This window comes from Bos taurus, chromosome 23 (genome assembly GCF_002263795.3).
Source record: "Bos taurus isolate L1 Dominette 01449 registration number 42190680 breed Hereford chromosome 23, ARS-UCD2.0, whole genome shotgun sequence".
NCBI classification, from domain to species: Eukaryota; Metazoa; Chordata; class Mammalia; order Artiodactyla; family Bovidae; genus Bos; species Bos taurus.
In genome coordinates, this window is record NC_037350.1 from 9,428,789 (window position 1) to 9,456,547 (window position 27,759).

At 57.2% G+C, this 27,759-nt stretch overlaps 1 protein-coding gene across 3 annotated transcripts; it reads right to left on the reverse strand.

The window, feature by feature from the left end:
* Positions 1 to 4,508: 4,508 nt before the first annotated feature.
* On the reverse strand, positions 4,509 to 27,678 carry TEAD3 (TEA domain transcription factor 3). Of its 3 annotated transcripts, XM_059880536.1 has the most exons (14): positions 27,227 to 27,678; positions 17,740 to 17,991; positions 15,832 to 15,896; positions 10,813 to 10,875; positions 10,561 to 10,623; positions 9,725 to 9,736; positions 9,032 to 9,169; positions 8,875 to 8,924; positions 8,226 to 8,287; positions 7,136 to 7,269; positions 6,789 to 6,962; positions 6,471 to 6,611; positions 6,214 to 6,366; positions 4,509 to 5,984 (listed from the first exon to the last, which is right to left on the reverse strand). In XM_059880536.1, the coding sequence occupies exons 2-14, from the start codon at positions 17,744 to 17,746 to the stop codon at positions 5,871 to 5,873; spliced, it is 1,176 nt and encodes a 391-aa protein (XP_059736519.1). In that variant the 5' UTR covers positions 17,747 to 17,991; positions 27,227 to 27,678; the 3' UTR covers positions 4,509 to 5,870. The 3 variants fall into 3 exon arrangements, with proteins under 3 accessions (XP_059736519.1, XP_024839856.1, XP_059736520.1); XM_024984088.2 differs by lacking the exon at positions 10,813 to 10,875; XM_059880537.1 differs by lacking the exon at positions 10,561 to 10,623.
* Positions 27,679 to 27,759: the final 81 nt, after the last annotated feature.

Sequence of the window (27,759 nt, forward strand, 5' to 3'; positions counted from 1 at the left end):
TCGGTGATGCCATCCAACCATCTCTTCCTCTCACCCACTTCTGCTCTCAGTCTTTCCTAGCATCAGGGTATTAACCAAAGGGATTTGTCATTTTGGCTTAGGTTGTAACTATTACACCTAATCATCTGGTGAGCATTTAATTTTGGTTCTCCATGTGATAGTCCTGACTTGCTCCTCTGGTAATACAGTTAGTGATAAAACACCTAGGCCTGTTAACAGTGTTGCCAGTAGGTGTGGAGGGGGGAAAGCTGGCTACAACCGACGAGTTCAATTTCACTGAAAGGAAAAAGTTTTATTCCTAGTATAGGGTTGGCCAAAAGGTTCACTTTGGGTCTTGTAAGCTGGCACAGAAAAAAAGGAGTTCCCTGTAACTCAGATGGTAAAGAATCTTACTGCAATGCCTGGATCAGGAAGATCCCCTGGAGAAGGAAATGGCAACCCACTCCCAGCATTCTTGCCTGGAAAATCCCATGGATGGAAGAGCCTGGGAGGCTATAGTCTATGGGGTCTCAGAGTTGGACAGTGACTAACAGAACAAACTTTGGCCAACTCAAGGAAAATAGGAGCAAACTAAAGCTTGTAAAGTCAACTCCCACTGAAAGCTGGGAGTTAAGTGATTTAGGGGATTTTCTGAAGCTGTGTGGTTTTTGTTATCCAAAGAAAAAAGGCAACATGGGGAAAATTTATGATTTGGTAACTAGAGGAATAGAGTATGAAAGATAGTTCACAAGTGACTACATTTTCTGTCCTGTCTCTTATAAAGGTAAGTATAGCAAAAGGAAAACGTTTCAGAAAACGAAGATCGTGGCATCTGGTCCCATCACTTCATGGGAAATAGAAGGGGAAACAGTGTCAGACTTTATTTTTGGGGGCTCCAAAATTACTGCAGATGGTGATTGCAGCCATGAAATTAAAAGACGCTTACTCCTTGGAAGAAAAGTTATGACCAACATAGATAGCATATTCAAAAGCAGAGACATTACATTGCTAACTAAGGTCCGTCTAGTCAAGGCTATGGTTTTTCCTGTGGTCATGTATGGATGTGAGAGTTGGACTGTGAAGAAGGCTGAGCGCCAAAGAATTGATGCTTTTGAACTGTGGTGCTGGAGAAGACTCTTGAGAGTCCCTTGGACTGCAAGGAGCTCTGACCAGTCCATTCTGAAGGAGATCAGCCCCGGGATTTCTTTGGAAGGAATGATGCTAAAGCTGAAACTCCAGTACTTTGGCCACCTCATGCGAAGAGTTGACTCATTGGAAAAGACTCTGATGCTGGGAGGGATTGGGGGCAGGAGGAGAAGGGGACGACAGAGGATGAGATGGCTGGATGGCATCACTGACTCGATGGACGTGAGTTTGAGTGAACTCCAGTAGTTGGTGATGGACAGGGAGGCCTGGTGTGCTGCGATTCATGGGGTCGCAAAGAGTCGGACACGACTGAGCGACTGAACTGAACTGATAGCAAAAGGTATGAGAGGGATTAGGTGAAGGCCAGCAAGCCTCCCGTATTGGAGAAGGAAATGGCAACCCACTCCAGTGTTCTCTCCTGGAGAATCCCAGGGACAGAGGAGCCTGGTAGGAGGCTGTCTATGGGATCGCACAGAGTCGGACATGACTGAAGCGACTTGGCGGCAGCAGCAGCAGCAAGCCTCCATAAGGCGGGCCCCAAGTGCACCTTCGGTGGCCAATTCTGAGAGAATGATCACAGCCTGTGAGGTGAAAGCAAATCACTTCTGGGAGACCAACTGTGCCAGCAGCTGTGCTGTCATGAGCAGCATCACAGCAAAGCTAGGGTTTCCCAGAGGAGGTTCCTGTGACCAGCTGCATATAATTTGTGGGGTGCGAGACCAGACTGGGCTGAGGCCCCCACTGCCTGAGTGAATCCCAGCTCTACCACTCAGAAACGATGGGTACCTACTGAGCCAGCCTCGTCCAGAAAGCTCATCTGAAAGTGGAGCTGAAGAAGGTACCTACTAAAAGCATGATGTGCTTTGCACAGTGCCAGGCACTTGGTACTCAAACAGCGGTTATAAAATGGTAATTAGGCATAACTACGTACATGTGTGTTCTAGACCTGGCGCATAAATACCTGCTTGTCTGGCTCAGCTGGCTGTAGGACAGATGGAATGGAGGTCGTCCTGAGGACAGCTGTTTCATCAATGGTGATGCGTGGGGAGAACAAGGTGCCTTGAGAATCAGTTGCACCCTCGCACCCCTCCCCACCAGCCACTCTGTCTTGCTGTGCCGCGTGTGGGATTTTAGTTCCCCACAGGGGATCCCCACCAGGGATCTAACCCAAGCCCCCTGTGGTAGAAGCGCCAAGTCTTAATAAAAATAGTTATGGAAACTCTATGGGTAGGTTTTGGAAATTCTTGGAAATTTGAGTCTTACTGGATTACTGATTTGCATCACCTGGATTTAAAAATTAAGCCCTCCAGAGGCCCATAGCACCACACTAGAGAGCGAAGAGTGGGAGGCAGGACGGGAAAGCAGACTGATTTGATTATAAGTGACAGCCCAGCTATCTTAGCCAAGCCCAGCCTCTAGGATGACTCTAGACTAAAGCCTAGTGTGCACCTGAGTTAGAAATCTGGGGGCCCCAGTTCTCCAGCATTTGCTGTTATTGTTTAGTCACTAAGTTGTGTCCAACTCTTTTGCGACCCCATGGACTGTAGCCGTCCAGGTTCCTCTGTCCATGGGATTCTCCAGTTAAGAATACTGGAATGGGTTGCCATTTCCTTCTCCAGGGGATCTTCCCAAACCAGAGACTGAAGCCGTGTCTCTTGCATTGGCAGGTGGATTCTTTACCACTGAGCCACCTGAGAAGCTAGTGTTGGTTCTAGAGGGAAATAGAGAGCCCCCCAGAAACCTCATGACAGCGCTCAGGCTTTGTGGACCTGGCAAAATGATGGCCCACCTGCATCTTCCCTAAGGACATGGGAACGGGAACAGGGGGCAGGACTACTGGCCTCTCTGGGTCCCTGCTCTCCTGGCCTTTCCTTACAGCTTCCCACAGAACCCCAGGCAGGGAGAGCTACCTCTAGGAGAGAGTCCTAGGTTTTGGGTTCATAAAACCCACCTTCTTATCAAGTTCCTTCAATATTTTGAGACCTCAGAACTATGTAATTTTCACCCACCCTGAATCAGTTGCATTTGTATGTGGGAGTGGGGGTGGCAAGTGAGGAGGGCAGTCGAATTTCACTTCTTGAGTTTTCATGAGACTTACATTATTCTAATAGAAATTACCTGGAGGCTGTTTACTCCAGGAGCCTGAAGGCAATAACCCACGTGAGGATGATTCAAGCACCCAAGAGATATATTCACCTATTAGTAGAGATTGGATTTTGTATCCAGCCCTAGGCCTAGCACAAGGCAGGTTTCTCATAAACCAATTTCTGTCTGCAGGACACCCTTCCATCTGGCTGGGGCTCCAGGCACCCTCCCCATCTTGTGAGCAACAGTCTCGGGTCCCACCGATGCAGTGGACCAAGACAAGAGGCCACCTGATTATTTAATAGTATACTAGGTGGCTAGGCTTGAAGTCAGAAGACCAGGTTCAAATCCTGGTGTTGCCACTGACAGCTGAGTGAGAACATTTAACCTCTTCTGTTTCCCCATCACAAAATTGGAAGTTGGGCCAGAATGGTCTAGAAACTAGATTTCAGTGTAGGGTTGCCAGATTTAGCAAATGAAAATACAGGATACCCAGTTAAATTTGAGTCTTTTTTTTTTTGGCCACACCATGCGGCACACGGGATCTTACTTTCCTGACCAGGGATTGAACCCCTGCCCCCTGCACTGGGAACACAGGACCTCAAGAGAAGTCCCTAAATTTGAATTTTGGATAAACAGCTGTCCACTGAGTTCCCCATCTCCTCACCCCCTCTCCCCCCACACTGTGGTCCCAGCTGTGTGAGCACAGGAGAGCTCAAAGGGGAGAGGTTTTCCAGGCACAGAACAGGTTGGAATCCGGCTGCCCCCAGCGAGCAGCCACCCACTTGGGGAGCACTCACTTCCCTGAGGTTCTTTCCTCACGTGTGGGGTGCGGATGGGATGGTAAAACCCGTAGTGGCCCCTATGGACTGTGGGGATTTGACAGGGGCCCCATCTCAGTACTGAAGTCACCTGTGGCAAGTCACCGCATTAAAGAGATGCTGCAACACAGGGCTCAGGCCAGCGCTGGTCACACTTCCGTGCTCAACTCATGGGGTGGGGGGGGTGGCAAGAGAAAGGTTGGAGTCGGCAAAGCTTTCACAAGACCCTTGAATCATGTCTATTCTTTTAATGATACTTTTTTTTTTAATCTTTTGGCCACACCCCGTGGTACGTGGGATCTAGCTCCCAGACCAGGGATTGAATCACACCCCCTGTATTGGCAGCGCAGAATCTCAACCACTGGACCACTCAGGAAGTCCCAATACATACCTATTTTAAGTGTGGATAGAATTGGGTCCCACCCCCCACCCCAGCGGAGACAGGGCACACACCACACAACCACCCGGGCACACAACTAGCCCACAAACAAATAACTTTAATTTTTTTTTTTTTCAAGCAGGAGCCGGGCCTTCAGGCCTTCTGCCCCAGCCTTGTGCCACATGTATGATATAACCCATCACAGCTGGATTTTAAAAAATACACAAAAAATATATAATATACATTATAAAACCTAGGTTGGGTTTGGAGGTGGCCTGAGCAATATGCAAACTGTGAGGACCTTCAGGAAGCTCAGGGGCGGCGGAAGGAAGGGGCACAGTACTTCATATGAAACTCATAAATACCCACGGGCGGCGGCTGGAGGTGGAGGGGCCTGGGTGATGGGGAGGCATAACCAGCAGTCCCAGGTCTGGGTACGGGGAGCCGCCGCTCCAGGCCAGAGAGACCGAGGCGGGGAGAACAGAAGAGAACGGCGTCCCCCGAGGGTTCACCACCAGATGCAAGTCTCAGGCAAGAGAAACTGTCAAACCTTTCTACTGCCCGTTCTCCCTGGGCCACGGGTCTTCCCCGGGGGCTGGGACTCCATCTTCGGACCTGACCCTCAAGCCTGTTTTGGAGCCCGGGCCTGCCCCTGGGAACCTTTGCCCACAGGGAGGCTTCTCAGGGCGGGGCTGGGACCAGGCCAGGCAGGGAAGCTTGGATCTGACCAGGAAGCCCCCAGGGCCTGGATTTGCAGGCTGGTAGGGCCCTGGGGTCTGTTTAGACACCCACCCCAGCCACCCTGGCCCTTCAGTGCAGACTCCCTCTGACCCCTGTGGCTGGGCCCCACCCTATGGAGGTAGTGTAAACCTGGGCTTTTAGGGACAGGCTGCCCTGGGGGAGGACTCCCAACTTGCCCACCTCTCCCCCGGGTCCCTCAAGGGAGACACTGAGCCCCACTCTTGCCCTTCAGGGTCTGAGGATGGCATGCGGGGGCCTGCCCCAGGCCTGGCACACCACAGGCACACAGAAAACACGGGCCCTCTCTCTGCCCAACACGACCCCAGCTCGACACTCCCCCATCCGGGGCCTCTGCACTCCGGCTCCTCGCCCACCACAGTCCCCTGAAAGGTCAGCAGCCACGCACCCCTGAGCTGGAAGGTGTCCTCCCAGTCTTTCGAGGCTGGGCAGAGCTGGTGACGGTGGTTGGCGTCCAGCTGAGCTGGGCCCGGCGCTGAGCCCCGCCTCTCTCCTCCTTCAATGAAAGCGCAGAACAGTGGCAAGGAGTGGACGTGCAGGGGTGGCTGGGGAGGCCTCCCGGGTCCTGGGCCTGAGGCCTGGCAGGTGGATGAGTCCTCCATCCTGGACCCCTGGGGTGGGGGGACCAGGCAGGCGTGTGGGAAAGATACTCGTCCTGGATCCTGGTGGTGGTGGCGGTGGTGGTGGGGGCCAAGGGCACCCTAGTCTTTGACGAGTTTGTAGACGTGGTGCTGGGCTCCGTGCTCGCTGGTGGAGACTTCAAAGACGAAAGCAATGACGAGCAGGGTCTCCTGGGAGTCCCGGCTGGTGACCACCTGGGGGTCGGGTAGGAAGAGATGGGAGGTCAGGCAGCCCAGGGCTGGGGTGTGGGGAGGGGTCCTCCTTTCTGGGGCTCAGGCTCCTCCTCTGAGGAATGGGCTTGGGTACCCCTGCTTCAAGGCCCCTGTGCCCTGGTGCCCCCTAACCCCCGTGCCCCCTGTGCCCAGGTGCCCCCTGACCCACCCCATTCCCCCTGTGCCTGGGTGCCCCCCGCCGCCTCCACACCTGCAGGACGGTGAAGTTCTCCAGGACGCTGTTCATCATGTATTTCTCTGGCAGGTGCTTGAGCTTGTGGATAAAGTTGATCATGTACTCACACATGGGCGAGCGGTGGATGCGGTACACAAAGCGCCCGTTTTCCAGCCTGGCATACTCAGTCTGCAGGAGCCGGAGGGGGTGGGCGGGGGGCAGGAGTCACTCGGCCGGCCCACTCCCAGCAGCCGACCCCCCGGCCCCCTCCCTCGCTGTGGCCCCCCACTCACCTCTACCTTCTCCACTACCTGCTTGCCAAAGGAGCACACCTTGGTGGAGACGCTGATGGTCATGCTATCAGCCGAGCTGTACTGGGAGCTGACCCCATAGAAGGCGCCTGGGCCCTCCTGGATGGTGCTGTTGAGGTCGGCCTGGAGGAGAGAGCCGGGTGGCATGAGGTGCTGACCGAGGCCAAGGGAAGCATCCTGCCTGGGGACCCATCGCCCGCATGGTACCCACAGGCCCAGGCAGAGAGGGCAGGGGCGGGCCCAGGGGGCACTGTGCCCCTGGCGGGGGCCGTCGAAAACAGAGGAGCAAGGGCAGCTCACCCAGAACTTGACGAGGAAGAAGGCGTTGGGGGGCCCCTTCTCATAGAGCTCCTTCAGGCCACCCTTCTTCTCGGGGAACTTGTCGTATATCTGACGCACATCCACTGCCTCCAGGGGCGGGTCTGAGAAGGCGGGGTTCGTCTGGCCGATGTGCACAAACAGGTGTTTGCTGTACTGTGGGGAGGGCCCAGTACAGGGTCAGGAGAGCACACAAGTGTGCAAGCCCCGGGGCGGGGGGGCAACAGGCTGCACGGAGACAGACCTCCCCCCCGACCACGGTGTCCCAGCCCCACGACCCTGAGCGGCGGCCCCGGACCGCACAGACCCTGCCCCCAACCCCACGGTACCGTGTCAGGGTCTCGCTGCACCTCCATGAAGGCGGAATATTCGAGGAGCCGCAGCCGGGAGGAGGCGATGGTGCGGTCCTGCCACACGGGCACAGAGGCAGCAGCTGAGGGGAGCGGGGCCAGGGGCTCGTAATCTGGGAGGACGAGATGGACCCTCGTCGGCACGGGGTGCTGTGCGGTTACACGCAGAGCCGCCCCCGCCTGCACCCGGCCTGTGTGCAGCGCGGACCCTGCACCCCCGTGTGTTGTGGCCTCAGTAATGTACACCCGTGGATTTTCCCTTGTGTCACTGTTAATGTGTGTCCAAACAGAAAATACAAGGCAAGTGAAAAGGCAGACTTAGAAAACGAACTTACGGTTGCTGCGAGGAAGGGATAATTAGGGATGGGTATGTACACACTGCTATATTTAAAATGGATAAACAAGGACCTATTGTATATAGCACAGGGAACTCTGCTCAACGTTATGTGTCAAACTGGATTGGTGGGGGGCGGTTGGGGGGAGGATGGATACATGTATATGTATGGCAGAGTCCCTTGCTGTTGACCTAAAACCATCACAAGTGTTAGTCGCTCAGTTGTGTCTGACTCTTTGTGACCCCATGGACTGTAGCCCGCTAGGCTCCTCTGTCCATGGAATTCTCCAGGCAATAATTCTGGGGTGGGTAGCCATTCTACCCCAATACAAATTAAAAAGTTCAAAAATTTAAAATAAAGTGAAAATGGAAAAAGAAAAACTACCCAGAACCCCAATACCTAGAAGAAGTGAAACTCCGTGAAGATTTTGGTGTATTTTCCTAGAAGGAATTATATATATACACACCTATCAGTGTAACACTTTTGGTGGTGTGTACTTGTAACAGAGTTCTGGAAGCAACACTGTAAAAGGTAAGGGGCTTATTCCTGGCCTGTTCCGATCCCCTACAGATGTTACCCACCCCTCCCTCCCAGTATCCATACATGCGCGTGCGCACGCGTGTGTACACACACACACTCACTCACTCACTCACTCACTCAGGCCCAGGCTCTCCCGAGCACACGTGCAGGTGCTGAAGGAGGAACGGAGTGGCTGCCTCGAGCGGGGAACTTACTGCTGAGCGTTGGCGGCAGGGGCGGCTGGACAGGGTAAGTTGGCTGTGCAAAGGGCTTGATGCTGCAGACAGGAGCACGGGCTGGTTAGAGAGTCGCCCCCTTCCCCACCTTCTGCCTGGCCCAGTCATATGGGCCTCATCTGGGACCCCCGTAGGGAGGAACCCGGCTTCCTGTGCACTTCCCCGAAACGCATGCCGACCAGCTAACTCCCAAGTGTTTTGTTTGCTTCATGTGTTAACTTTTATGAAGTCTGGCTGCATCTCACAACTGATGTGCACATTTAATGTAGCATTTCAAACCCCACCCTGCAGACCTGCTCATTAAACCGAGGGCGTGTCTTAGGAAGAAATTCATCCTGGAGTTGAAGGAGCTGAGAGTACTTGGCTACCCGACTTGTTGACTGAAAGACTGACTCAGAGATTAACTGAGTGAAAAATAATTGTAAGATGGATGACAAGTGGTTGATGAATAAACAAACACATGAATGAACAGACAGAAGCATCAGCTCTCTGAACTGGTGCTCTCCAACCCTCTATTTTTAATTTAAGATTTTGCTCAGCTGTTGCTGGAACCCAGATGGGAAGGGAAGTCCAGCGCGGCTGACAGGGGAAGGAAGACGGTGGGGGAAGGCCATCTCCCAATACTCACTCCTGAGAGGGTCCAGGCTGCTGTCCCAGGAGAGGGGGGCTGCTCCAAAACTGCAGAGACGGGACAAAGGCCAGGGTCCCTCAGTATCCAGGACTCCCAGCTCACCCACCCTAAAGGCACTCCCTCACCCCAGTCCCACCTGCCAGGACCCCCGTACCCGTGAGGAAGCCGAGAAGACGGCCTGGGGCAGAGGAGAGGGTGGGCTGAACTTGTTCTGTAGGACGCTGGCAGAGACGATCTGGGCAGAGGACATGGACGCCATGCTCTGGAGGGCTTTGTCCTTGGAGACCTGGTCCTGGGGAGGAGAGGAGCCCTGTGAGGCCTCGGCCAGGCCAGAGACAGGATGGCGGCCTGCCTCAGGGGCCCTGTCCCAGGCCCTCGCTCCTACGTGTACATCATCCCTCTGATTACAATCCACAGTAAGAGATACTTTTATTTTATTCCATAACCCAGTATACGTGAAAAATATTTCCTTTTATTTTGCTTGTGTGTCAAACACTCATAGTTTCTATTTCATCAGCAGTTCTCAAAGTCTGGTCCGCGGACCAACGAAACACCAGCATCCCCTGGAAGCTTATTAGAAATCAAATTCTCAGGCCCCACTTCAGACCTAATGACTGAAACTCTGAGGGTGAGGCCGAGAAGTCTGGCTCCCTAAGCCTTCCAGGTGATTCTGATACAAGCTAAAGTTTAAGAGCCACTATCATCCATTAAGAAAAAAAAAAAAAAAAAACGCTGTTTGCACAGTCTATTACACTGATTTCGCAATCCATACTCTGAAAATTCTGCATAGGTGCTTTCCCACCCGCTGCCCTTCCCCCACCCTCAGGGCAGGGGCAGTGCTACTTACCAGGTTCATGGCCTGTGGAAGAGAAGGAGGATGGATTAGATGAGACACAGAGGAGCCCGGATGGGGTGGGGGGTGGAGGGCACGTCATTTCACCGCCCTCCTCTCAGTGTCCGCCTGGCTCTTGGGGTCCTGAGGGGCCCAGGGGAGCTCAGAGGCAGTTGTGGACCTTCCCCCAGCCCCCTGCCACCGGGAGGGAGTCCGTGTCGGCTGAGGGTGCCCCGGAAAGGGCAGGATGAGGGTGGAGGGGCTGGAGATCTAGTTAGGGGACCAAGCTGGGGCCCTTTGGGTCTGTCCACACCCACTGGGGCTGTGCTTCAGGCAGAGGAGCAGGGGCAGGAGGCGTGGTCTGCTGGGCAGCCATGGGCAGAAAAGAGGTGCAGCTTGCCCAGGCTGGGGCCATAAGCCCAGGCTCTGAGATCCTCAGCCACAGGGCCACCAGGATTGAGTGCCCAAGACAAGGAACAGCCATGCCTGCCAGTCCTCCCCACCCGGTGTCTCCTCCCTGCCCACCCGAAGTCCCCATGCAATTAGCAAGCAGCAATTAGGAGGAAGGAGAAAAGGAAAATGGAGGGGAAGAGAGCTGAGCCTCAGTGGCCCCCAGATGGTCTTCCTCTCCCTCGCTGTCGGGTGGGCTGTCCTCCTGGGCTCCTCCTGTCTCCAGGGACCGTGGCCCTGTGCAGCATGAGGCGGCCACTGGGCTTCTTCTGCTTCTCATATTTCTGAGACCCCCATGCTGCCCACCTATAACTCCACAGCCGGTTCCCTCTCCCCGGTTGGGGTCAGAGAGCAGCACCAGGCCCGGGCAAGGCCAGGCCAAGTGGCAGGGGACCCCCTACCTTCAGCTTGGACTGAATCTCCCGAGACTTCCGCCTGGCTAGAACCTGCAAGTGGCTAGAGACCTGTAGAGAGAGAAAGGAAAGAGAAAAAGAGCAGAAAAAACAGGAGAGGCCAGGATAGAGCTTCAGCCAGAAAACAGCCATAGAGGGGCTGGAGAGCCAGCCGAGGCAGAGGCCTGAGCCACGCAGACAGTGGAGGAGGCACCGTGAGTGAGAAGGGGGCTGGAGGCCCTGGTCAGGTGCCTGACATACCTTGATGCCAACCTGGTACTCCCGCACCTTCTTCCGAGCTAGAACCTGTATGTGGCTGGACACCTAGGGGCCGCCCCGTGCCCGGCCAGAGAGGAAAACACAGACAGTGAGGAGGCATAGCTGGGGTGGCCACGGGCAAGGAGCATCCCAGCCCTTATTCCTGGGACCAACTGTAAGTGGGGGGGAACTGTGGGGCCCCTGTGGGCAGACACCCCTTTGCACTGCCAATTCTGCTCTCTTTTGGCCTGTCTTGATCATGAGCCTACTGTGGCTTCCAGGACTACCATGTACAGTTGTACAAGTTGTTCACTGTGTAAGAGCACCTGACCAGTGAGGGCTAAAATCTAGCTCAAGCTCTGTTGGCCAAGCCGTGTGCCCTGATGCAGGGCTGCATCTAAAGCAAAGGAAGAGAGACCCCTGGAATCCAAGATGGCATCAGTCATACCACCAGCTGGAGAAGCTCCTGGATAGCCAAACAGGGGAGCTGCTAAGCTGGATAGTGACGCAGGATTTCGCCCCTAAAGGCACTGCTGGAGCATTTCAAGAGTATGACAACAAGTATGTCAATGTGAAGAAAGGAAGCCTTGCCAGACTTTCCACGTTGCTGGCAGCTTATAAGCTTTTCAACTACTGCCATTCTTACAAGGAGTTCAAACACAAGTGGCCACGCAAGTACCACTGAAGAGGGCCCGATGTGAAGGGACACTCTGCATTCCTGACCATGACCTTTGCCTGACAGCCCTGAATCCTTTCACATCCTAATGGAGAATTAACACCCATTAAAAGATGACTGGTAAAAAACAGAGGAAGAGCATCTTTGTATTCTTCCAAGAACGCGTGACTTCTTCCTCATTGGACCCCTTTTTTTTCCAATTGGCATCTCAGAGGCTAGCCATGGCCATAATGCCTCTGCTGGCCACCAGATTACCCATCAAGGCCAAATCCCTTACAGAAGGTCTCCCCTGAACCTCTGCCTAAGTCCTCCCAAGAAGACCCCAGCTTGCCAGCCTATGGAACTAGGCCTGGTCTCGCTCCTGCTTTGTTCACGCAGCTCCCTTCCCCAGCACGCCTTTCTTCCCCTCGGACTAACACATAGCAGTGTGTACTCTCTCTGTGTACACAGTATATCCTCTTAATTGCATTTCTTCTCCAGCTCCTCCTTCCTGAAGCCTCCCTCAACTGGCAAAACTGAGCTAGCCACCATCTGGATGTGTGCGCCTTGGGCTTGCACAACACCCCCTTGACATTGTCAAGGATCTGACCCTGAGCCTCAGAGAACTAAACGTCTCTGTTTTTTTTCCCCCGTGAAACAAGCGGGGAGGAACTCGAGGATCTTCTAAGCTGCTTCACTTTCAGTATCAGCAATTGCTGTTGGCTTGCCTTGCAAATTGTTTTTATCGCCACAAAGAAACAGTTTTTCTTTTTAATCATGGATTAAAAGTTACTATGTAAGGGCTGCTGGAAGGCCCCCTGCTATCTGGTGAGGACCCAAATGAGTGCTTCTCACCTCACTGCGCCCACGATTCAGACCTACAGCCAGCAAGATTCTTGATCACTTCACATCATGACAATAACCAGCATTTACCGAGCACAGCTAGTATTTTTTTTGTTATTAAATGTATTATTTATTTATTTATTTGGTTGTACTTGGTCTTATTTGCAACATGCAGGATCTTTAGTTGTGGCATGTGGGATCTAGTTCCCTGACCAGGGATGGAACCCAGATCAACTGCACTGAGAGCTTGAAGTCTTAGCCACTGGACTACCAGGGAAGTTCCACACAGTTACTATTGTTCCCGGCACTTTACATGTACCAACTCATCTGAGCTTTACAGCAATGCTAAGAAGTTGGCACTAATATTATTCCCAATTTAATATGATTGGGATGATGTGCCAAAGCACAGAGAGGTTAAGCAACTTATCCAAGGTCACACCGCTGGACCCAAGTGGCCTGACAGCAGAGCCCACTTGGCCACCACCAATAGGCCCTTAGCCCAGGACTTATCTCCAGATGGCCAACTCTGTGACAGCTGAAAGTCACATGGGACTTAACCCTAATGTAATATTAGCTGCGCTTTCAACATGCAGGCATTGTTGTTGTCAGTTAGTCGCTAAGTCGTGTCTGACGTTTTGTGACCCCAGCACTGTAGCCCTCCAGGCTCCTCTGTCCATGGGATTTCCCAGGCAAGAACACTGAAGTGGGTTGCCCCTTCCTTCTCTAGGGGATCTTCCTGACCCAGGGATCAAACCCACGTCTCCTACTTGACAGACAGATTCTTTACCACCGAGCCACCTGGGAAGCCCACGAAGGCACTGCACTTGCTATTAACTGCTGGGGTGGTGGTGGTTTAGTCGCTAAGCCATGTCCGACTCTCGTGATCCTGTGGACTGTAGCCTGTCAGGCTCCTCTGTCCATGGGATTCTCTAGGCAAGAATATTGGAATGGGTTGCCATTTCCTTCTCCAAGGGATCTTCCCAACCCAGGAATTGAACCCAGGTCTCCTGCACTGCAGGCAGATGATTTACCAACTGAGCTATGAGGGAAGCCCATTAATTGGTCTAAGTAGCTATAAAAAATAAATTTAAAAACTGCATTTTTTTTTCAGCTAAAAGTAAAATGAAAACCACCAAAAAACCTTGCATTGCTCTTTGTGACACATAAAGACACACCTTATTCTCACAACCATAGGTTGGGTCCCTCTTTGAGGAGATATCAGACATCAGAGCTCTAATAATAAAGTAAGAGGAGTGTCACCCTTGCAAAATGACAAAAGCCAGAGGTTTTTAAAATCCTGAGCTTACCAACAGCTAGTATGTAAAATGTCATTGTACAGCCAGCCTTCTTGGGATATCTGGCCAGGAGCAGGTGTGATGCTGGACCCAGAATTCAGGGGATCTGCCACCCTCCCTGGGTCTCATTTAAAGATGCCTGGGCCCCTTCCCACTCTGACCAACAGGTTCCTATAAACACGTCTTTTGGGTGAAGCAGGACACACCTGCCCAAGACAGTCCCCTCTTCCTGTGCCTGGGATGGTGGTCTGTAATGACTATAATGGGATTTCCCTGGTGGCTCAGATGGTTAAGCATCTGTCTACAATGTGGGAGACCCGGGTTCAATTCCTGGGTCGGGAAGTTCCCTGGAGAAGGAAATGGCAATCCACTCCAGTACTATTGCCTGGAAAATCCCACGGACAGAGGAGCCTGGTAGGCTACAGTCCATGGGGTCGCAAAGAGTTGGACACAACTGAGCAATCTTCACCGTAATCCTTCACCGTAATGACTATAATACTAATAGCAATAGAAGTGGCAAATTTGTACACAAATACACGCTGTTTTACATTTAAGCTAACTGAACAGCTGAGGACAGAGGCTGGGAGGTGAGGCATCCCCTGCCCGCAGGTAGAGGAGCAAGTATTTGAAGCCGGGGGCTGAACAGCTAGTATTCCTCCCATGGCCCCAGGCTTCAGGGAACTGGGCCCTGTCTGTCCGGTTCTTGGCGGGATCCCTAGTGCCGGGAGACCACAGTAGTAGCTTCAACGATTTGCTAAATGAATAAATGCTGTACGGTCTGAGCTGGCCCAGGGACTTCCGTGGTGGTCCAGCGGCTAAGACAGCGAGCTCCCAATGCAGGGAGCCCTGGGTTCAAACCCTGTTCAGGGAACTAGATCCTGTGTGCCACGAGGAAGACCTGGTGCAGCCAAGTAAAATGAAATAAATAAGAAACTAACGACGACGACGACCATGCGCGGGCCCAGGCAGAGTGACTAATAAGGCCTGAACAATGAGGGAGCAATTTCCACACTGGGTGAGTGGACCCAGAACCTTCCCTGGAGACAGGGGGGATCTTGGGGGTGGGTGGCAAGGCCCAAATCCCACCCAGAGAAGGAGGTTCGGGCGGTGCTGACCTCGGTTCTCCAGGTCCCTGACTCCAGCCTGCCTCTCTCACCCCACATGCAACCCACCCTAAAGGGCTCCGTTCAGGTTTCCTCCCTGGACTGGAAGCCTAGATGACTAGCTCCCAGATCGCCAGTTTCTTCCGTGTCCACCATCGCTACCCACGGTCACTGCCCAGGCCGCAGCTGACCTAGGTCCCTGCCTCCGCCTGGCCCTCCCTATGCACTGCCTCGGGTGTTCGGGGCAGACAGGCCTTAACAGCTGCCACTCCCTGATCTAGTCCCTTCCAGGCCCCCAGCTGCCCCCAGGGAAACCTGGCCCTCAGGCGCCAGCTCAATCTCTCCACCCCTCCCTCCACACACCACACCAACTGAAATCTCTTTTCCTGTCCAGTGGATCCAACCTGCCAAGCAACCTTAGGAAGTTACTTAACTTTCCTGCACCTTGGTCTCCTCACCTGTAAGAGGGAGATAATTACTGTACCCACTTCACAAGGCTGCTATGAGGACTAAATACATGAACACAAAGTCAACTCTGGAGGCGTTAACAATTATTTTTTGTACAGCCAACTTCCTTGGCCTGGAAGAATCATCTCCCTTTCCTCCTGCCTGCCTAAATCTGTTCCTTCCTACAAAAAAAGTCATCTTGAGCATCGTCTCCTCCAGGAAGCCTTCCCAGCCCTTCCTCCTCCCTTCCCCTGGCTGGTCAGGGTTAGATGCTTGTCCGATAGCGCACACTCCAATCTCAGCCATGCCGCCCTCCTCTGCACTCATCTGTCCAACTGTCCGTCTCCCTGCCTGGTCAGTGAGCCACTCGGGGCAGGGACACACAGCTGCCACAGTTGCCCAGCGATCTGTGGTCACTGAACCAAAGATCTGGGGGAGGGGGGCAGTCACAAAGGACAGCGGCGACTTCCCTGGAGGTCCAGAGGAGGAGGAGACTCCTCGCTCCCAATGCGGGTGGCTAAGGTTCGATCCCAGGTCGGGGAACCAGGGCTGAGTAATGGGGCGAATCCAAGGAAGTGGGCAGGGAAGTGGGCTAGCTCGGCTGGGAAGGGGCTGAAGGAGGCAGGGAAGAGGGTGTCTTTTGGGGTGGGGGGTGTGCACAGTATAAATCATCTCTTACCTGTTTTCTCGTCCTAGTCTTTCCCGTCCTCAATTTAATATAGCGTGCGATCAACTCATTTCGACCTAGATTGGGATAAGAGGAAAATGGGAAGTGGGCAAAGAGGAGAGCCCCTCCCCAGCTGGAAACCACACCACGCCTGTTCCCCCATCTCTGTCTCAATTCCAAACCATCCCCCTCTCTGCCCCCCAAGGGGCACAAGCAGGGCAGCTGAAGGGGAAGTCCCAGGGCTCCCCTATGGCCTCCAGGACCTGGGGGGGCTGCTCATTGGGGGAGGGGTTGCAGAGCAGGAGGTGGAACAATGTCAGGCGGCCTGACGGGCTTTCCCTGCGAGACAGACAGGGGCAGGTGCGGCCGAAGGGCGGCAGGACAGCTGGGCCCCCCACTCCCAGCCCCGGGCAGGGCTTCCTTCCCCCTTGTGTTGTCAATGAGGGTGTGTGTGTGACGTCTCTTCCTGGGCACACATCCCTGTGTGTCTGTGAGAATTCTGGGCCCTGGGTCCCTGTCCTTCTCTGGTGAAACAGGCAGGAAGGACCGGACGGTCCCCAGCACGCCTCCTACACCAACAGCCTGGGTCAAGAGGTGTCACTGAGCGCATCACCATGTCCTTGAGCCTGTCACCCCCAAGTCACTGGTTCCCAGTGTCTGTTCCACCCTGTGAGAGCGGGCTCAGCCCGGCAGCCTTGGATGCGGGGGCTCTGCTCTGCACCCCAGACCCTCGGGGGACCCAGAGGCTGGCCAGTGTCCGAGGGCTTGGCCCTGTGAAGCGAGGGGTGGTGCTTGGGACACACGGTGCAGTGTATGTCAGCATCCTGGGGGCACACCCCTTACCCCCAACTCCAGGCCCCTGCCCCCCAACTCCACAGCCTCCGCAGAAGGGCCACATTCTCCAAATTCCTCTTCCATGACAGAACCAGGCCCACTGCCCCTCCCTTCCTGCCTGCCCCCTCCACCCCACTCCCTCCACCCTGTCTAAAAATACCCTGCGGGGCTGCCCCGGCCATCTGGGAGGTGGTGGTGGGGGCAGGTGGCCCCCATCCCGGGGAAGGCACCCGGGAACACCTGCCCGCCCCACGAGTGGGCCCGGGCTGGCGGTGGGCGTGTGCCCGTGGGAGGAGAAGGGGACCCAGGCAGCCCAGCTGTCTCCCTTCTGCTCCCCCCACGGCGCTGCACACCGGGCGCAGACGGGCTGACGGCCTGCCCCACTCCAGAGAGCTGGAGGATGCTGGCAAGGAGCCAGGAGCAGAAGGGTTGAGTTATCCCAAAAATGCAGCCCTGGGAGAGCCCTCTGAGGAAGGAACGGGGTGGGGGGGACACTCCCTTCTGAAAGCAGGAGGTGGGCCAGGTGGCAGAGGGAGGCAAGCAGGAGGCCTGGGAGGAGGTGAGACCCTCTTCCCCACACGGGCCCTTCCCAGAGCAGGCCTCTCACCACCCTGCAGTCCCCCTCCCCGACCCACCCATGATGGGGGGAACCCCTGCTCTGCACTGGGATCCCACCCCAGGCCTCAGCCCTCGGGGGGCTCCCCAACGTCCTCCTAGGAGAGGGACCTGTGTTCAGGTCCAGACCAGAACACACCGAACTGACCCAGTTTCTGGGGCCCACTGAGTCACCCCGAAACCTCCAGGCCAGCAGGGGCGAGGAGAGGAGGGGCAGCCAGGGGGTGTCGCGCGTGGGTTGCACTCTGGTGGAGGGGGCAAGCCTGGCCTGTTTGTGAGGAGGATCCAGACACACAGGCTTGCACGCCCAGACTCGCCCGCCCGCCCGCCGGCCCGCCCTAGGAGGGCTGGAGGCCCCGCAAGGACTTCGCCAAACCGGTTGGGTGAGGGGGCAGAGAGCAGGGGGAGGGGCGGGGAGGGCCAGGCGCCTCCCCAAGTCCGGCCCAGGGTCCCCTGCCTCCCCGCACGCACCATACATCTTGCCCTCGTCCGACAGGATGATCTTGCGGCGGCCACAGGGCGGGTAGATGGCCAGGGCCTCCTGGAAGCTCTGCTCAATGTCCGGGCTCCACACGCCCTCTGCATCGTTGTCCAGCCCCTTGTCCAGGCCCTCGGGCCCATCCTCCCGGGCCTCCCCGGGGCTGCTGCTGGCATTCCAGCTGTTGGACGCTATTGTGCTGGTTGCTCTGGGCTCTGGGCCTGAGCCCACTGGGCAGCCTGAACCTGGGGGGCAGAAGCAGAGGGGTTAGGTAGCACAGGGCCTTTCCAGACAACAGCAATCTCCCACCCCGGGGCCGGGCCAGTGCTCCAGGGTGGGGTGGTTTAGTCAGTGTGACCTTGGGTGAGTGACTCCACCTCTCTGAGCCTTATTAAAAGGAAGGAAGGGTCTCCCTGAGATTGTGAGGGTTAAAATGAAATGAGATTCTTTCATTAACACTCAAGACATGGTACTAGTGGAGATCAAGAGCAACAACAAAATGCCTTATACCTGCACAGCGCTTTTGTGAGGAAAAAGTACTTTCAGAGAAGGAAATGGCAACCCACTCCAGTACTCTTGCTTGGAAAATCCTATAGACACAGGAGCCTGGTGGGCTTACGGTCTATGGGGTCGCAAGAGTCGGACACAACTTAGCGACTAAACCACCGCCACCTGCACTTTCATATTCATTCAACCCTCAAAACTAAGGTGGCGTTGGGGGGGTTGGCGGGGGGGTGGCAAGGAGTGATGCCCATTATGCAGATGAGGAAAACAGGCTCACAAGACCATGCAGCTGCCAAAGGCACCATGACGAGGAAGAGAGGAGGACCACACGGGCAGGGCCAAGGATTTCTGCGGCTCTCAAAAGGGCTCCTTGCCTCTAGCCTTGACTCTCCTCCTCGTCATCAGGAGTCCTGATCAGGGACCCCCACCCGTGGGCTTCCCTGGTAGCTCAGACGGTAAAGAAGCTGCCTGCAATGTCGGAGACCCAGGTTCGATCCCTGGGTTGGCAAGATCCCCTGGAGAAGGGCATGGCAACCCACTCCAGTATTCTTGCCTAGAGAATTCCACGGACAGAGGAGCCTGGCAGGCTATACAGTCCATGGGGTCGCAAGAGTCGGACACGACCGAGCAACTAACACTTCACCCCTTATTCTCCCCCAGCATCAACCCAACCCTGCCAAGGACCTGCCATAAGATGAGGGTTCCTGATCCAGGGAGGGTATGGTTTTGCTTTCCTCAAAAGCTAACTCATGAGAACCCTGCCAAGGAACCTAATCTCAGGGCAGGAACTGCCCTAGGAATCCTGGAGAATGGAGCGACGCTGGGGGGTAAGGGAGCAGCTGAGAAGGTGCTGGGCTGACAGCCTTGCTCAACCCCACCCGTTCCTCCATCCCACTTCCTGTTCCCGCACCTCCCGGCCCCACAGCAGCCCATAAACCACCCACACACCCGCCCCTGCCCTGGCCCACATGGTGGAAGGGCCAGGGCTCTATAAACTCTGAGTTCCCTGCACACGCCGAGCTGGGTTATTAAAGCAGACCACACCCAGACAGTCCCCCAACACACACAGCCCTTCGGCTCACCCCCGGCCCACTTCAGCCTTAGAACTGCACGTCCAGGGCTTTCTCAGGGTCCAGGGAGCTGCAGAGCCCCAGATGGCTAGACTCTGGGATGTGCTCTGGGCTGAACAGAGAGAAGGGAGCCAGGTGGGAGACCCCCACAGAAGCCAGGGAAGAGAATTCTTTCCCTTCAAACAAGAATTCCAGGTCCTGCCAAATGGGTGGGGTTCTCCCTTTGGGGACCACCTATTTACTCTGGAAGGCGTGAAGGTGGCTGCTGGCAGCCTGGGAGGGCCTGGCGGGGGCTGCTGCCTGAATGTCAGGTGGACACAGAGTTTACATTCACGTCACTACAAACAACAGCACCTGCATATGGCAGGCACTAGTCTAGGACTTGACACACACTGACTCACTTCATCCTCACCGTCACCCATGAGGTGGCTACTATTATTATTTCCACTTTTCCGATGAGACAACCAAGGAACAGAGAGGTTAGGCAATCTGCCCAAGGACACGCAGCTAGTGCATACTAAAGCTGGGTTCTGAACACAGGCAATCTAACTTCGGTCTCTTAACCAAGATGAGAAGTCCCACCATCTGCAGACAGAAAGGAGACCCAGCTGTCACGGCAACCATCCTCAGTCTACCTAGTGGGGTCTGGGCCACGGGATCTCCTCAACCCAGGTGGCTGGAGCAACTTCAAGGACCCCCAGGTTACTGCCATAACCCTCCCTTGGAAGACCTTCAGGACACAGAGGGCAGCCATGGAGAGAGGAAGCCGTGCTCCTGACGGGTCGCAAGGGCCACACTTCTCTATTCAGCCCAGGAACTGCATCCCCACCTCCATCCCCTCCTCAACCCCTTGAGACCAAGTCTATGTAATAAAGCGGGGAGGGCAATGCAGGGTGGGGGGATCACAGCGGCTCCTGTACTGGGGTAGTTGGGATGCAAAGCCTCCCCCAGGTCTGACAGTGCCACAGATGAGTGGGCTCTAGAGGGGAGGCAGATGAGGGATTACGATGAGCTAAGACCCCTCCCAACAGATTCCTCAGCCCATTTCCCCCCAAATCCTTCCCTGAGGCCTCCCTCAGAGCAGCAGGGGCCCGGCGCATGGGGGGCCCTGCCAGCCCCAGACTTTCCAAAGCCACTTTCCTGCCTCCCCCAAGTCTCTGCCCGCCTCCCCTCACCCAGGCGGCGGGGGGCCCCCCCTTCTCAGGGTGATGTCAGCCCCGCCCCGCCCCCCGCAGGAGCACTGTGGCCAAATATGGCGAACACAGCAGTGCTTGGGAGCTGGGACAGACTGGGGGGGGTGGGGCGGCGGCCCCTGGCTGGGACTGCTGGCAGCTGGCGAGGGGGAGGGGAGCCCCGGGGGGGCGGCCGCAAGGACAAGTCAAGGAGAGAAGCGGGACCACCGTCCCTTCCACTGGCTCACAGGCTACATGCAAGACCCACTTTCCAGGCACACTCCTGGGGGCCCGCAGGTAACTCCCCACCCCACACAGCCATGCCCAGGAGCACCATGTGTGCAGGTTATGCTGCTGTGTGGGTGCCCAGATTGACACCCAGTGAGAATATCTGCACCGCCCCACCAGAACGAGGAACACCCGGGGCACTGGCAGGTGGGCAGTGGCGCCTGGCTGGGGGCTGAACTAGGGTCTCTGTCCTACCATGTCACTCAGGAGGGGGTCACTGTGGAGAGCCTGGATAGCCGCTCTGGCCTTCCCAGAGTTACTGCCCTGGGGCGAGGACAGAGAGTGGGCCCCCCTCCTTCTCTTAGACTCCAAACCACTGGGACTCAGCCTGCGGGGAGGGAGGAGGCTACGGGCTCCCCTCAGCCAGCTGCAGGACTGGACTGAGGCCAATCCTGAGGCCAATGGTGAAGGGGGCTGACCCCAGGGATGCTAGCCCCACTCAGCTTAGGGTTTGATCTGCCCTTTCCATGGCGGGGTTTACAGGGGTGGCAGCCCCCAGCCGCTCACTGTCGCTGGCCCAGGTGTGCAGAGCCTCTGCGTTGCTCTCAAGACAGGTGGGAGAAGGGGGAGAAAGACCCAGGTGAGGGGCAAAGAGGTGGAGGGATGGGGGGTGCAGGATGGGGGAGAGTCTGGGAGTGGGTGAAGAGAAGACAGCCAAGAAAACTGACAAAAGAGAGGAGACGGTCAGAGAGTGAGAGACCCAGAGAGGGAAAGTTGGAGTGAGAACAGGAGGGAGAGAGTGAGATCCGGAGAGAGACTGACAGACGGAACAGGTAGACTGCTGGAGAGAGTGGGCTCCACGGACACTGCGGGGAGGGGGCGAGGGACCCTGACCAACAGAGACACAGAAAGACAGAGACCAAGATGGAGAAGACAGGAGGCCCAGCTGAAAGGGGCCAATCAATAAACCAAGACATGGTCAGGCTGTGCGGAACGGAAAACCAGAAGGTGGGGGGAGAGAGAAAGAGACGGATGGAGTCAAGGACAGAAAGACCCCGAGCCCCGAGCAGACCAAAGGGGAAGGGAGGAGTGACAGGGAGCCATCGCTGGGGCTGGGGCCGCATCCAGGGCGACGGCCCCTCCTGGCCCACCGCTCCCCACCCCTCCTCTCAGAGGACCTCCCCTCTCCGCGTTCCTGCAGGGCCTGCGGGCCTCTGTGCTCTCATATGGCCTTTACCTTCGATCTGACCAGTCACACCTGCTTCCCCTTCTCCCAGGGCCTTGGGAGGTCAGAAGATGCCTCTGGGTGGTGGCCAGGTGGGAGATAGGAGGCTAGGCGAGCAGGCTTCAGGGCCCTGAGGGAGATAAGGGGTACTCTGCAGCCCACTCCCCTCCCTGGGGCCAGACCTGCTGGAATAACTGGCTGGACAGCTCCAGAGGTGGAAGCCAGGGAGGCCGGGGCGGCCACAGAGGACCTAAACACCCACCCCAGCCCCTCCCACCCCACCAACTCCAAACCACCCGCCCTCTACTGCCTTTCAAGTGGGGGCAGGGACAGACTTGAAGCTTGGGCCTCCCCAGAGCCTGGGCCTCGTGGGAGATGCAAGCCAGGCCAGTCCAGGCAGGTGTCAGCAATCCCCCCCACTCTCCCCAGGTAGCGGCCCCACCAAGGAGGCGACTGAACCGCTGTCTGCACTGGGGGTAGAGGCAGCAGCTGTCCGCTCCTGCAGAAACTCAGCCCCCAAAATGCTCTCATGCTGAGTGAGAACCTCACTCAAAGGGTGGGAAGATCAGGAAATCAGCAGTTTCATCCCGAATGCCCTGCCTCCAGACCAGGGCAGGGCAGGGCAAGGCTGACCGGCCGGCGGGTTGAGGATGGGGCCGGCAGTGGAGGAAGGCTCGGGGAGCCTCCCTGCCCCCATCCGTCTTTCCCTCCTTCCTCCCCACCCACCCCCACCGCGGGGCCAGCTGTTCTCCAGCTGCCAGAGGCTCCCACCCTAGAAGTAGCTGTGCTGTGCTGGGACAGGGAGCGTAGGGCGGGTGGGATGCGGATGGTGTCCGCCGCCCCCACCTCCAGCCCAAGGACCCCACACCCCCCCTCAGGGATCCTGCCAAGTGACCACGCCCTGCCAGGCTAGGGAGGGAGTACCCGCCTCCCTAGAGCCGGGCTGAGATTTTTACAGGAGGAAGCAATTTGCAGAGCCCACTAGGAGGGAGGTGAAGGGGGCTCCCCCGCTGCCCAGCTTATTAATGTGCTTCCAATTTGGGAATCCAGCCTCTGCACCCACCCACCCCCTCTCCTAGGGCACAGGCTTCTCAGGGAGTCGAGGGGGCAGGGAAGCCCCTGTAGGCTTCTCTCTCCAAGGCTCCCCCTCACTGTCTCCCCGCTCCAGCAGTGTAGGAGGGAGGGAAGGGGCTCGGAGCCCTCAAACCTCCTGCAGAGAGAAGGGGCCCACTTCCCAGACTTCACCCCCCACTCCGAGCCGCTGTCCAGCCTCTTCATCTCGACTCAGTCCAGGAAGGCCAGGGATCCAGGCTGGAGAGGGCGGGGGTGCAGTAAAGGGGTGACTCTGGGTTTCGCAGTTCTCACCGTGTCAGAGGGCCCCTTGGACTCTGGGTCACCCACCGAGATGTGACCCATCCCTCAGTTGGTTGCTGCCTCCTCGGGAAAGTCACACTGTCAATGTTATGTATAAACACAGAAGCTTGCCCTGGGCCCCTCCTCTCTCTCAAACATACACACTCCTGTTCACAGCCACTGCCCCGCACAGCCACTGTCACCTGCATCTCTCATTTCTTTCCTTTTAAAAAAACATTTTTTGGGGGGGCTGCATGCAGCCCTACCAGGGATCAAACTTGCACCCCCTGCAGTGGAAGCACCAAAGTCTTAACTCCTGGACCACCAGGGCAGTCCCTTAATTTTTTTTTAAATGGTGATAAAATATACACGATAAAAAAAAGTACCTTTTTAAAGTGCACAATTCAGCAGCATTAATTACATCCTTTGTTTCTAACAGGTTTTTTTTGTGATCTGCCACGATCACGGGGTCACGGGCCCTCAAATTCAACACACACGGCATCCCACGCCATACATGCCACAGCCCTGAAGGGTGTCACCCCCACGGCCCCACTATCTCAAACCACCACAGATGTGACCGCCCACAGGGTCAGTCTCACCCCGCAAGCGGCACCAACCCTCGGCATGTGGGCTTTCTTTCTCCGTCTCACCCACACACCTGATTTCACGCTCAGCCATGGCCACGGCTTCTCAGCACTCGCATGCTGCACTAGGTAGAGTCCATCATGTCACAACGGCGTCTCAGCGTGTTATACGTGAGCACATCCGGCCCAGTGTGCCTCATTCTGCCTTGGACACACACAGCATCACACGGTCGCACTGGCCCTCACAGGTGGCGCATCGGCATCCCAGCCAGTCAGTGCCGGACAGGGATGTGAGCTCACACCACTGGTCAAGCAGACGGGTTCTTTCATAAACCCACCCCGTGTGATGGCCCCTCACACACACAGAGGTGCCCTACACACACACACGCACGCATGCAGATCAGTCACACACTGAGAACGTCACAGCGTCTCTCACATGCATGTTACAAAGTCACAATGTCGCATACAGTTCCGTCCTGTGAAGTCACACACATGAACTGATTTCACCCCAGTTCCCCTCACATGCACCACCCCTACGGTGTCACCCACAGAGGGTCCCTCTCGGCCTCACACACACACACACACAGGTCCAGCAGCACACACTGTTGCACTCCCGCTTCCCTCTATCACTTCCGGTCCTGTGGGCCTGGCAGGGAGCACAGGAAGCAATCAGCACTCTAGGAAACCTCAGGGGCTGAGGCTTTGCGGATTCACAGAGGGACAGGGTTCTCTGGGCCCCTGCGCCTGTGGGTCCCAGCCTCCTGCGGGACCCTGAGCAGACAGGCAGAGCCCCGAGGGGCAGTGCCTCTCCGGCAGACCACCCTAGGCTGGCACAACACTGGGGGAAGGGGAGGATGGGGCTAGGCCACAGGGACAGGGCCAAGTGTGATCAGCTGGTCTCCACCCCAGCTCTGAGCAGAGAAGCTCCCGCCATGACCCCAGGGGTCCACGGAGACCTGGATCCTCAACACTACCCCTTGAACCCCACATGGGAAGCAGAGGCTGGGACCTCCCGGCCACCTCCATGGAGAGCTGCAGTCTTGGGAGCCCTCTTTCTTGGCTCCTTGGGGCCTGGCACCACCAGCTCCCCCCGCCACCCCGAACGGTCCTCTCTGTGAGCCGGACCCCTTGGCTCCTCTCCCTTCCTGAGCGAAGAGGTGGATAGGACTGGGAGTTTTTGCTCCCTTCCAGCTTCCACCCTGAGCCCTCAGAGGGGTCTGGGAGAGGGCTGGCCATCCAGGTGGCCTCTGAACACCATTCATTGCCAGACCCCACAGCCAGTTCCGAGGGCTGTTCTCTGACTCCACCTGGCCCCCCTGGCCCTCCTGATGGCTGCTGCCTTAACCTTCTCAGCCCCTCTCACTGGCTTCGCTGTCTTCAGTCAACCCCCGGTCAGCCCTGTTTCTTCCTTAGACCCACTTTGATCACCCACTCACCTCTCCAGATCCCACCAGGTTCAGTTTCCATGATGGGAAGGCCAACTGACCAGGAACCAAAAAGAGACTTGGAGAAGCTCAGAGAAAAGGGACCAGAGAAGTCCTGGATTCCAAGCAGGGAAACTGAGGCCCACCGCCGAGCTGGGGCCAGATCTCTTAAGTTCTTGGCCTCCTCTGTTTGAGATGTCTCCTTTTCATTTTAATATTTCCCCAGCTGTTCAGAATGTGCCAAGATCTGCAAACCTGAGGGTGAATGTGGGAGCAGAGCCCAGGACACACACATACACACAGCTCTGACCTGGGCATCACTGACCATCCTACTCAGCCAAATGCACTAATTAGCATTAATTACTGTTCCCTCCCTGGGGGGGCGGGGAGTGATGGTAGAGGAAGGCCCATGAGGTTGAGACTCCCATTGGATCCCAGCCTCTCTCTGAGGAGGGGGCATTTGGGGTCCCATGAGTCCCCCCTCATCATATACCCTAGTCCTAGAAAAGACATCTGTCCATCGCCTGCTCACAGGGTGAGCAGGGATCCAGGAAGACCCCAGAACCATGGTCTGTGGTGGCAACTCTATGGGGAAAAAGAGCTGCCAGAATCTGGGTGGGAGGAAGACCTCATTTCTCACCAAAACTAACTTTTGGCAACTTCAGATTTCCCTCCTTGCCCCAGGCTGCCCCCAGCATTCTGGCCAACGAGGTGTCCTGGCCCCCCTGCTCTGGGGCTGCAGGAGGTGGGATACACAGAGCCGCCCTGGGCACCAGCCCCTCTGAGCTGTGTCCAGCCCCCACCCCCACCCCCTGCTCTACTCGGCTACAAGTTCAGGCCTGACCTGGTTCTGCCTCTACCTGGAGAGAGAAAAGACACAGAGGGAGCTGTGAGGGACGGCTTCCCTCCCCTGAGAAGCTCTACCCCAAGGCCTCAATCCCCCTTGTTCACAGAAAAAAAAAAAATCTCGCAGCCCTGGATGAGGGCCCCTCTCCCGGAAAGGTGACACGGTGGGGTCTGGTCTCAATGACACTGCCCCAGGGCCCCGCTAGGCTGGAAAACAGAGGCAGACAGGCGCTCCCAGCTCTCCTTCCCCAGGCAGGAGTAGAGGGCATGACAGACAATGGTGGGGGTGGTGAGTGTGTGGTGGGGCTTAGGGTTAGAGGAGACAAGCCGCCTTCAAGTCCTCTAAAGTCTAAACACGGGCTCTGACGAAGTGTGTGGCCAAGACAAGGCCCCAAATCCAGTCCCCTTCGGAACCAGGCTCACAGAGCTCAGGGCTGGAACTCTGAAACTTCCACCCCGACGCCGGCGGCAGAAATGAAGGCAACTTAAGCCCCTGCCCCATCAGGGGGCACACGCCCGGGGTCGTGAAGCTTGGCTGCCAGAGACCGTCCACAGTCCGGCGCGGCTGCGGGCACCGCGCGCGGGAGCCAGCCTGGGCGCCCGGAGGCCCGGCCCGAGGCCTGCGTGGAGCTGGGGCCGGGCGGGCTCCGAGACAGCGCCAGCCGGGAGTCCAAAGGGCGGCGGGGCCCGAGGCTGGGCGCTGCGGGGACGAGCTCCCCGGTGGCAGGCCCCCCCAACCCCAGACTGTGCGGGCCCCCGAACCCCGACCTCGACACCCCCAAATGCGGACGTCTGGACAGGCGCTGGCACCGGGGCCAGGCTCGCGGCTCCCCGACCTCCCCCCGAACAACTCGTCCGGGTCGCGGGGGGTTGGTGGGAGGGTGGGCGGGGCTTCCCGGAGAGCTTCTCCCCCTTTCCTCTAAACTTCCCGGCACCCAGATCCGGGGCTCAGGCTCAGGCTGGACAATGGCTCTGGGAACCAGCCCCCCCTTGACTGCTCCCCACCCCCCAAAGCACCGACCAACCACACCACCTCTCCCAGCGGGGCCTCCTCCCGGCGTCCGCCCGGCTTACCTGGTCCGATCTCGCGGGGGCGCTCCGGCCGGGCGGCTCCGCCGGGCCCGAGGGAGCGAAGAGGGGGGCCGGGGGAGGGGGGTCGTGGGGAGGGGGCTGACCGGAATGTGCGGAATGAGCCGGGCCGGAGCGGGAGGCGCCGGGCGCGGAGGAGGGAGCGAGCCGCACGGAAAGTTTGTGTTGAGGAGCCCGGGCTGGGGGTGGGGGCTGCGGGGAAGGAGGGGGCGGGGCGCGGAGCGGGGCGGGCACCGGCCGCGAGGGGCGGGGCCGCGCGGGGCCGCCCCCCGCCGGCGACCGGGCCGCCCACCCCGGGGCTCCGGGACCCCCGCGGCAGCCCGCCCGGCCTCTCCGCGCCCGGGCGCCTCGCTCCTCGCCCGCCCGGAGCGGCGCTCCTAACCTGCCTGGAACGCCGGGCTCTACTCCCCCACCTCCCCGGTTCCCCGCCGGAATCTGGGGCTCCGGCCTGGGCGGGGCCGGGGGCGGAGCTCCCGCCTCGAGGGCAGGACTCCCGTCGGGGCCCTGGCGCGGGTGCC

What these genes read in the sequence shown, in the direction of transcription:
- TEAD3 (XM_059880536.1), bottom strand. An exon ending in TCTTCCTCGTCAAGTTCTGG is followed by an intron (nt 6,612 to 6,788) that starts GTGAGCTGCCCT and finishes TCTCTCCTCCAG; the next exon opens with GCCGACCTCAACAGCACCAT. An exon ending in AGAACTTCACCGTCCTGCAG is followed by an intron (nt 5,985 to 6,213) that starts GTGTGGAGGCGG and finishes CCCGACCCCCAG; the next exon opens with GTGGTCACCAGCCGGGACTC.